Source organism: Octodon degus, unplaced genomic scaffold (assembly GCF_000260255.1).
Source record: "Octodon degus isolate 3935 unplaced genomic scaffold, OctDeg1.0 scaffold00054, whole genome shotgun sequence".
Classification (NCBI taxonomy): domain Eukaryota; kingdom Metazoa; phylum Chordata; class Mammalia; order Rodentia; family Octodontidae; genus Octodon; species Octodon degus.
Window position 1 is genome coordinate 3,892,031 of NW_004524630.1, and position 11,206 is coordinate 3,903,236.

The 11,206-nt window shown below is 41.8% G+C and overlaps 1 protein-coding gene across 1 annotated transcript; it reads left to right on the top strand.

Annotated features, from left to right (window-relative positions):
• Window positions 1-9,608: 9,608 nt before the first annotated feature.
• On the top strand, window positions 9,609-10,853 carry LOC101584551 (glyceraldehyde-3-phosphate dehydrogenase-like). Its single transcript, XM_004633371.3, has one exon. The coding sequence runs from the start codon at window positions 9,656-9,658 to the stop codon at window positions 10,655-10,657; it is 1,002 nt and encodes a 333-aa protein (XP_004633428.1). The 5' UTR covers window positions 9,609-9,655; the 3' UTR covers window positions 10,658-10,853.
• The last annotated feature ends 353 nt before the right edge of the window (window positions 10,854-11,206 follow it).

Below are 11,206 nucleotides of genomic sequence, written 5' to 3' on the forward strand. Positions count from 1 at the left end.
CGCCTGCCCTGTAGTGGGAACCTTACTCACCCATGCGCCCCATTCCCCTACCACTGCTTAGTCCAGGTGATCACTGGGAGCTTTAACAATGACAAAACAAAGGAGCAAAAGGCAATCTCAATCCTCTGGCACACCCAGAACAAGTCTAGGAGACAAGGATATATAAGATGATGTAGAGTGTGCCTAAGGAGAGTCACATGGAGAGAGAACATTCTCTCAGGCATGCACCTGAAATTTCTGAAATCATAGCAGCTGAAGTAAAGAAATAAGTCCATCAGGCTACAGAAAAAGTAACATCAGAAATAAACACTCAGGTCAAAAAAGAAATGACAACAATCATGAAAAAATGTCAGCATATCTAAAGACATAGATTAAGAAAAGGTGAGAATAGAAAACATAATGGAAACATTTAACAAACAATACAGGAAAGAATCAGAAGGCATGAAACAGATTCAAACAGATATCCCGGACTTTAAGGATTCCACGAAAAGTTGGTAAAATCACTTGAACAAAACTGAAGATAGGAGACAGCTCATGCGTCTCGGACAGCCCAAAGTTAGGACTTTTCTTTGCACACCTGAGGCCACCTACAGTGGCTCTGCAACTGTCATCATGCCACACAATGAAAATATTTAATTTCACCATAAACATTGTGGGTATTTCTTGGATTACCATGAGAAAAAAGGAAAGTTGAGAGGCTCATGACCATTCAAAGAAGGCAAAAAAAAGATTGGCCTGAAGGCTGAGCTCCACCGCAAACAACACCACGCAGAGAAAATAAAAATGAAGAAGGCTATCAGGATGGTGCAGATCTTTCTTCTCACTGAATTGAGAGAAGGTAGCTCTATATCTATCCTATTTTGAAGTCTCCTCTATTTTTTTTAATGTATATCTTCTTTAGGTGCGCTTAGCAGTTATTTCATAGTTGTTGTTGTTTATTACTTTATATATCATTTTTAATCTTATTTCTTCCATAGCCTAATGAAGTTGTTTCTTTAAAAAAAAAAATACCAAATTGAATTGGTTTGAGAGAGCTATTATATAAACAGAAGAATAAAAATATGTAAGCAAGATTTAAAGCAAAAAAAAATGCATGAAAAGAGAAACATCAAACAAAAGAATGATGGAAAAGACTCTGCAAGGAGCAGAACCTGCCTCCCTTCTGGACAGAAAAGGACAGTCTTGTGCAAAAGTACTTTCCAACATGATCAAACAAAAATGAAAAGACAAGGCAGGAAAATAGGAAGCTCCTCTGCCCAAAGTTCATGCCCAAGGAGGAATAGAAGTATTAAAAGTTATTCAAACTGGACCCAGGGAGATAGCTCAGTAGAATCAGTGCTTGCCTGGCAAGCACAGGGTCCTGAGTTCAATCCCTGGTACCACAAAAATAAATAAATAAATAAATAAATAAATAAATAAATAAATGTTATTCAGACTGGAAAGAGAAAAAAAGAAGGCATGGAAGAGGATGGTTACTAAAGTCTGTTTTGTTGAAGATGGCTTTACAAGAAACCACCTAAATATGAAAGATGCATTAGGCCAATGAGCTTACGTTTTAAGAAGACCCATGTAACGCATCCTGAACTGAAAGCCACCTTTTGCCTGCCAATACTTGGTGTGAAAAAAACCTTCACTGCCACTGTATACAATTTTGGGTATTAATACCGAAGGAACAGTGATTGAGGTGAATATGAGTGTGTTTAGGCTTGTGACACAAGGAGGCAAGGTTATTTGGGGTAAATATGCCCAGGTAACCAGCAATCCTGCAAATGACGGATGCATCAGTGCAGTCTCACTAATCTGACAGATGTTTCATACAATCACGTCTTACACTTATTGAAGACTACGGACCAATCAGGATAACCATAACTTGAATACTGCTTAAAGCTGAAGATAGATTTTCAGACCTTGCAGACAGCAGTACAGCCAATAGAGAATCAGGAAATAACAATTCAGCAGATACAAGATGACACAAAGAAAAACAACATGAGACTAATAGGTGTCAATGAAATAGCAGAAGTTAGCAGTAATGACGTAAAAAGACTAATTACAGTAGCAGTAGCAATTTCCCAAGCATGAGAAAAGAATCTGACATACATTAAATGAAGAAATCCAATTAGCTCTAATCAAAATAAATCTACACCTAGACACATAATAACCAAGATCCCAGAAACTCAACAAAAGAAAAGAATATTAAAAGCTGTTAGCAGACAGATTAACTACAATGGAAAGCCTATCAGAATCATGGAAGATTTCTCAGTACAAACTATCAAATCAAGAAAAGCTTGGAGTGAAGTATTTTAGGTCCTGAAAGAAAATTACTTCTAAGTCAAATAGATGTACACTGCAAAACTATCTATCAAATTCAATGGTAAGATAAGATTCTACCTTGACAAAGAACAACTAAAGAAATTCATCACCACCAAACCAACCTTACAAAGAGCATTGACTGATATCCTAGAAAGAGACAGAAACAACCACAGCATCAAGAACAACAATACAAATGAACCACCAAGCACAGCAAAACTTAAACAGTGGGGGAAAGTATGCAACTTATAGGAAGAAAATAACATTACAAATGTAAGCCAACACATATCAGTTATAGCCATCAATGTAAATGCCTCAATTCACCAATCAAAAGAACAGACACGTAGAATGGATTAAGAAACAAAATCCAACAGTATTATGTACACAAGAAACACATTTAACTCAAAAGGAAATTCACAGAATGAAAGTCAAAGGATGGGAAACAATACTCTATGTGACAGCAACCCAGAAAAAAGCAGGGCTAGAGAATCTGCTTGCTGAAAATGTCAACTTCAAATCAAGAATGATCAAAAGAGATAAAGAAGGTCATTATGTACTTCTTAGGGGAAAACTGGAAGAGGAAGAGATGACAATCATAAATTTCTATTCACCCAATGTAGGAGCACCCAACTACACAATGCAAATTTTAAACGACATGAAAAATGAAATGAGCAACAATACAATTGCAATGGGCAAGTTTAACACACAGTCATAAAGAGATAGCTGAACTAGGCAAAAAAAAATCAGCAAAGAAATAACAGAAGTAAACTAAACTTACAAAGAAATGGCCTTAGTAGACCTTTACAGAGTGTATAGCCCAACAACATCAGAATACACATTCTTCTCAGCTGCATGTGGGATATCCTTCAGCTTAGAGCATACACTAGCACACAGAGCAAATGCAAAGGAATTAAAATTATCCCATGCACATTGTCTGACCATAGTGTGATGGAACTGGAAATTGTTGACAGAAGAACATGACAAAAACTCCACGAGGACATGACAGGTCAATAATGCCCTCCTGACCAACCAGAGAGTCACAGATGACATTACAGAAGAAATTAAACAATATTTGCAATCGAATGAAAATGCAGGTACAACTTACCACAACCTGTGAGATACAATGAAAGCTATATTAAAAGGGAGATTTACAGCCGTAAATTCACACATTAGGAAAACAGAACAAGCACAAATAAACAATTTTATCCTGTAACTCAAGCTAGTAGAAAAGGAAGCACAAGTCAGGCCCAAAGGAAGCATTAAATAACAAAGATTACAGCAGAAATTAATGCAATGGAGATAAAGAAAACACTAGAAAGAATTAATGGATCCAATAGATGGTTCTTTGAAAGAATAAATAAAATTGATCAACCCATAGCCAACCTTATCAAAAAAAAAGGAAAGAAAAAATCTCAAATTCATGTAATAAGAAATGAAAAGGGTAAAATCACTTCAGTACCTGTTTCTAAAAACTTTACTCTCTCAGGATGGAAAACACAGAGAAAATGGATAAATTCCTAAATCCATATGAATTGTCAAAACTGAGTTAAAAAGATACACAAACTGAATAACCCAATAACAGGAAATGAAGTTGAAAATGTATGTGGTAGTTTTACACAATGGAGTGTTATTCAGCTATTAAGAATGATAAACTTGAAAAGGTAATTTAAAAAAAACTTATTAACAAAGAAAAGCCAAGGTCCTGATGGATTCACAGCTGAATTCTACAAGAAATTTCCAGAAGATCTAATGCCAACTCTTCTCAAACTCTTCAATGAAATCAAAAGGGAAGCAGTTCTCCCAAACTCATTCATGGAAAACGTATCACCCTGATACAAAAATCAGAGAAAGACCCATTCAAAAAATAGAACTACACTCAAAAATCAATAGCATTTTTGTACAGGCCACTTTCCCTAATGACCAGAAATGCAAACATAATGTAGCAAATCATCAGGAAGTTTATACATCACGATCAAGTGAGATTCATCCCAGGAATGCAGGGATGGTTCAATATACATAAATCTTTTCCTTAAATGTAAAACACCCCATCAATAGAGGCAAAGACAAAAAACACATGATCATCTCAATAGATTTTTTTAAAAAGCTTTTGATAAAGCCAACACTGGCCAGAGAGATAACTCAGTGGCATAAGTGCTTGCCTGCCAAGCACAAGGTCCTGAGTTCAATCCCCAGTACCACAAAACAAAAAATCTTTAGGGGTTGGGGAGCTACCTCAGCAGTCTAAGCACCTGCCTGCAAGCACAAGCACCCAGGTTGGATCCCAAGTAATACATGTCATGCTGGCCCCAGAGCCCCGGGGTCACCGTGCCCTCCACAGAAATTCAGCATGGTGAAACACACCTATAATCCCAGTGCTGGGGAGGCTGAGACAGGAGCATCACTCTAAGTCTGAGCTTCATAATGAGACCTTGTACAAAATAAATAAATAAAAGGTTAAAAGACAATGTCCAACAATCATGCACGATAAAAACCCTACAGAAAATCAGAATAGATGGTCTTTTCCTCAACCTGATAAAAGCCATCTATGATAAACCAACAGCCAAAATCATACTAAATGGACAAAAACTGAAAGCCTTCACTTTAAAATAAAGAATAAGGCAAGGATGTCCTTTGTCACTGTTCTTATTCAATATAGTTCTGGAAACATCAGCCAGAGAAATTAGACAAGAGAGAGAAATAAAAGGAATAAAGATAGGAAAGGAAAAAGTAAAATTATCATTATTTGCAGATGACATGATATTCTACATAGAAGACCCACCAAAAGACTTGTAGATTTAATAACCAAATTCAGTAGAGTAGCAGGATACAAAGTCAACACTCAAAAATCAATAGCATTTTTGTACAGAAACAATGAATGCATCGAGAAAGAAATTAGGGAAACCACACTTTTCACAATAATATCCAAAAAAATGAAATACTTAGGAATCAATCTAACAAAGGAAGCAAAAGATTTATGCAAAGAAAATTATATAGTATGCTGAGGAAAAAAAGATTGAAGAAATTTTCAGAAAATTAAAAGCTATTCCTTGTTCCTGGATAGGAAGAACCAAATTACAAAAATGGCCATACTCCCAAAACTGTTATACAGACTCAATGCAATCCCAATTAAAATATCCTTAATGTACCTCACAGAGCTAGAAAAAAAACATTCCTAAAATTAATCTGGAATCAGAAGAGACCCTGAATGTTATAAGCAGTCCTGGGCAACAGAGGAAAGAGAGGAGGCACCACAATCCCTGACTTGAAATTATACTATAAAGCTACTGTGATAAAATCAGCATGGTGAGGGCTGGGCAAATAGCTCAGTGGACTAAAGTGCCTGCTTAAGCAAAGTGCAGCAACCAGGATTCGATTCCCAGTTTGTCATGCCAGCTCTGCCCCCGAGGCACACTGAGCTAGTGATTGGGACTGGGCATGATGGCACACGCCTGTAATCCTAGCATTTGGGTGAGTGAAAACAGGAAAATCACTATATCCTCAGTGTAAGAATCTGAAAGAGTAAATAAAATCTGTAGGGTACAATAGATGCACTAAAAGGGAATGAACCTTTTCACAGGGAAGCAATTACTGAGACGAGAGGAAAGGGAGAGGCAGTGGGGGAAAGAGATATTTATGTGCCTAAGCAGGAGGGCTTTGATACTTGTACTGTGGATTTCTGCTGGTATATGGAAAGGGGCAGTTAATGCTTATTTTTTTTTCATCTTTTTCTCTTCCTAATTTCTTATAACATTTTTTCTTTCATTTTTCAATTTCACACGCATCCACCTGGTAATCTGAACTACTAGTTTGAAGGCAACATACTCAATACAACAAATACTGCTGAATTCATGTTATTTTGCTTAATGAAATTCTGTATCATTTCTAATTTTTTCTTTTCTATTACTATTTTAATTTTCTTAAAAAAATAAAGTAAGTCTACTGTCAGGGAACGTCACATTTTATTATTACAATTATAAACAGCATTGCCGATAACACGGGATATAGGCTTGGGGTAAGGATTCCAGAAGAAATCCTGGCTGGAGGGCCGAGTACTAAGGAGTGCGCAGAGTAGAGCAGGGGACAAGGCCAGGCCCGAGCCGGCAGCAGTGGCGGAGGGGCTGGGAAGAGAGCCGCGCTGCGCGCCAGGCAGAGTAGGTGGAAGAACTTCCTATTCCGTTCTTGGTCAGCTTCAAGGGTGTTTCCTTCTCTGCGATAGACTTTTTGGTTCCATTCAAATAAGAAAGGAGAAGCACATTTCAGGAGAAGCAAGAGCCCTAACTCCTTCTGCAAGGCTGTCGCCTGCTCTTAGTTCTTTCTGCGATGCGGGACTTCACAGCGCCGGGGCGCTGTTTCCGCGGGTTGGGCCTGCTGGGTGTACCGTCATCCTTTCTCAGGTCTTTGCGCAGATCTGAACCTCTTACATTTGCTGCTAACAGGTCCTCCGGTGGTCGTGAGCTGACAGCACCCTCGACACCCTTTCCTAGGGTCAGCCGCGAGCCCTAGCGGTGTGCAGCTGTGCGTCCCCCTCACCGCGGTGTCCAGGTCCTTCCCTCCTCTCCAGAGCAACACTCAGCTGAGAGCAGGCGCAAGGCTAGAGCTCGCAGGCACCACAGAAGCGGTGCGGGCAGCGCCTGGCTCATTTTCTGCCATAAGGTGAGGCTTGTCTTTCTGAGAATGGAGTACATGCACCTTGTTTGAACTTATTTGAAAGCAATAATTAGCCACTGATATTCTACCTATAATGGAAAAAAAGCAATTGAGTGTACGGTGCGTTCAGAAGGCTGTATGCCCATGCAGGGGATTTGAATAGTCTCTGAGGACAACACTTTGACAATAAAGTTCAATGCTTAATAGTAATAATAATAATAATAGCAAGATGCAAAAGAGGAAGGCAGGCTTGTAAAAGTCTATTTAAAAGCTGATTGCCTACTTTATGTACAGAACCAATTGTCCAAACCATAGGATTACTATGCATGTTCAGAAAACCGCTTTTCAAAATCTTTGCACTGAGCTCCGCACAGTCACCTGAGTCCCCATCTACCCTTGCACTTGCTGTATGAAAAGTAGTTCTCTAGCACATGCATTATGGTATCTTTTATTCCAAAATAATGACAGGTTCATGCAGATGCCAAGTGTAAACTGTATTTATTTCCTTCTGAAAGCCAAGGCAGGGGCTTTAGAGGCATTCACTAGCGCCCATTCAGGTGGGTGTGTGGTTCTGAAAGGTTACTTAGACGTGTGTTCCAGAGACACATGCACACTGCTCAGAGCGGCAGGAGTGTTAACTGGCCCGAGTTTCCATCGATTGATCTAGCTTTCAGACGAGCTCTTCCACTGAACTCTCAGCAGTGCCAGCTTACTAAATGTCGCCTCTCTCCAGCTCGATTGCTGTCAAATGTTTTCCAGCTTTCTCGTTTACATAGTAATTTGGACGAAAACGCCCTCACTGCCACGCTGCGGCCCGAGTGGCTTTCGGAGGCCCTCCTCAGGAGCGTGGCAGTCCCTTGCTCACTTTCCACGCTGACTTCCCCAGCACCCGCGCTTGCACACGAACCTCCGTGTCAGGGTGCGGTGCACAGCCTGGGGGAGAGGGCGCTGTGTTTTATGTCTTTTACAGTCCACTGGCTGTGAAAGAAGCAGCCGTCTTTATGTACAGCATGTCTTTGGGACACAAGGCTAAAATAAATACGGAGAGTATGTCAGTTTAAGGCTCCTATGAACACAGGCTCTTACTGCCCACAGTCTGCACGAGTCTGACTTCTCCGTAGTTCAGATGCCTGCAGCAGACGGCATCTCTGCCCTGGAATCCATGTTGCCAATATCCTACCAGGATATTTTGTATCCTGAGAGAGTGAGGCCTCTTTGGGAAGCATTTACACAGCTCCTACTAATACTGATCACAGCCCTGCACGACAGACGGAGAATGGGACCGGGTGAGCAGGACAGTGGCTTGCTCATTTATTACAGCATAAGGTGCTCAGGGGCTGGGCATCCACCGAGGGTGAGCAATAGCTGCAAGTTAATAACAGCAAATTCAAGTTTGCACCAACCTACCTTCCTGGCTAAGTAAAAGCAGTGAAGGAAATGAATGCTGTCACCCAGATTCTAGAAATAAAGAGAGAAAAATGGAGACAAACCGTGATGTAATGAAGCCTCAAGAGCTAATGAAACCATCTGCATAAGTACTGAAATTGTTCAAGTATTTACTAAACCAGAACTTCTTTCCCCCATTTATGTATTTGGTACAGGGTCTCGCTGTGCAGCTCGGACTCTTAGTGATTCTCCTGTTTTCAGCCTCCCCAGCATTGGGATTACAGGCATGTGCCACCACGCCCAGACTCTGTCACCAGCTCAGCTCAATCCCAGGGCGGGGCCAGCATGGCATACGGAACCTGAGATTGAACCCTGGCCCCCGTGCTTGCCAAAGCAGGCTCTCAGTCTGCTGAACTATCTCTCCAGCCCCTCCAACCAGAACTTCTAATGTTGTGGCTAACTAGTGCTTCACCCTAGAATTATAAAGTTGCATTTTTTGTACTACACCATCATGTAATATAGGCAGATATAAAGAACATGCAAGTGTCAGGGGGCTCCCGGAAGCCCACCCAGGAAGAATGAGTGTGACCACCTCAGGCTACATGGTGAGCAGGGGAATGAAGCTCCAGGCAGCAGGCCCAACAGCAGGAGCTGCTACACCGGAGCCTGCGCATCAGAGTCCACGGGGCGCACTCAGGCAGAACTTGCTGCGTCTCCTTTTTTTTTTCTTTCTTTTAACTCTTTGTACTTTTTCTCTTCTTAATTTCTTAGATAGTTCTGTCATCTTTTCTTTCTTCTTCCGATTTTATATGCATATATCTGGTAATATGAATAACTGGTTGGAAGACACTATGTATTACAACAAATACTGTGAAATTTATATTAGTTTGTTAAGTTAAAATCCATATCACTTGTAATTTCTTTGTTTTAGTTCTAGTTTGTACTCTCTTTAAAATTTGTTTAAAAAACTAAAAAAGAAGGACTAGCCAAATAGTTCAGCGAATTAAAGCACCTGCTTAGGCACAGTATAGAGGCTGGGGTTCAATTCCCAGCTTGCTGTGCCAGCCTCACCCCTGGAGCACGATGAGACAGTGATTGAGATTGGGTGTGCTGGTGCGCACCTGTAATCTCAGTACTTGGGAGGCTGAAAACAGGAGAATCACCACAAGTCCAATCTATGTAGTAAGACTCTGTAGACCTTGTACTAAATACATAAAAATAAATAAATTAAAAAAATAGGCTCTCTGCTCCTGTGCGCTCCCGTGCGTCCACGGATAGCAGATCTTCCCGAACAGCCAGCAGCGATCCAGACAAGATGGTGAAGGTCGGAGTGAACGGATTTGGCCGTATTGGACGCCTGGTCACCAGGGCTGCTATTCTCTCTGGCAAGGTCGAGGTTGTGGCCATCAATGACCCTTTTATTGACCTCAACTACATGGTCTACATGTTCCAGTACGATTCCACCCATGGCAGGTTCAATGGCACTGTCAAGGCTGAGAACGGGAAGCTCTCAATCAACGGAAAGGCTATCACCACCTTCCAAGAGCGAGATCCCACCAACATCAAGTGGGGTGATGCTGGCGCTGAGTATGTAGTGGAGTCCACTGGTGTCTTCACTACCATGGAGAAGGCTGGGGCTCACCTGAAGGGTGGTGCCAAAAGGGTCATCATCTCTGCCCCTTCTGCCGATGCCCCCATGTTTGTGATGGGTGTGAATCACGAAAAGTACGACAACTCCCTCAAGATCGTCAGCAATGCTTCCTGTACCACCAACTGTTTAGCCCCACTGGCAAAGGTCATCCATGACAACTTTGGCATTGTGGAGGGACTCATGACCACAGTGCACGCCATCACTGCCACCCAGAAGACTGTGGACGGCCCCTCTGGGAAGCTGTGGCGTGATGGCCGTGGGGCTGCCCAGAACATCATCCCTGCATCCACTGGTGCTGCCAAGGCTGTGGGCAAGGTCATCCCAGAGCTGAACGGGAAGCTCACAGGCATGGCCTTCCATGTGCTCACTCCCAATGTGTCGGTGGTGGATCTGACCTGTCGCTTGGAGAAAGCGGCTAAATACGACGACATCAAGAAGGTGGTGAAGCAGGCCTCAGATGGTCCCCTCAAAGGCATCCTGGGCTACACTGAGGACCAGGTTGTGTCTTGCGACTTCAACAGTGACAGCCACTCTTCCACCTTTGATGCTGGGGCTGGCATTGCCCTGAATGATCACTTTGTGAAGCTCATTTCCTGGTATGACAATGAGTTCGGCTACAGCAACAGGGTGGTGGACCTCATGGTCCACATGGCCTCCAAGGAGTAAGTGGCCCCCACCACCACAGCCCAGTGAGACCAGAGGGATGGAGAGGCCACGCTGTAGAAGTCGTCACTGCCCTACTCAGCCCCGATACTGAGAATCTCCCCCTCACAGCTTCCATCCTAGGCCCCCTAGAAGGGGAAGGGCCTTGGGATCCCTGGCTCGCTGCCCTTGCACACCATCAATAAAGCCCATTGTACCCAAAAAAAAAAATAAATAAATAAAAAATAAAAAAGAAGTAACATCTTTAAGATAGAAATGGCAAAAGAATGGTCAAGTAAAAATGGAAGGTAAGCACAGGGTCCTGAGTTCAATCCCTGGTACCACAAAGAATAAATAAATAAAAAATGAAAACTAAGACAGAGTGTTATGGGTGAATATTCTTGATTTACTGGAATTTTAATGACACAATTATGAGATGCACTTACTAGCTAGTTATTCTACTCTATAATATACAGACGAGTGTTCATAGACTATTAGGATGCCTTTTGGTATCCTGTATCTTCGCAGATGGGGAAGATGCAATTCACTGACAGAGGCAGAATACTCCCCCCA

Coding starts and splice junctions, on each gene's coding strand:
- LOC101584551 (XM_004633371.3), top strand. CDS start 9,656: ATGGTGAAGGTCGGAGTGAACGGATTTGGCCGTATTGGACGCCTGGTC.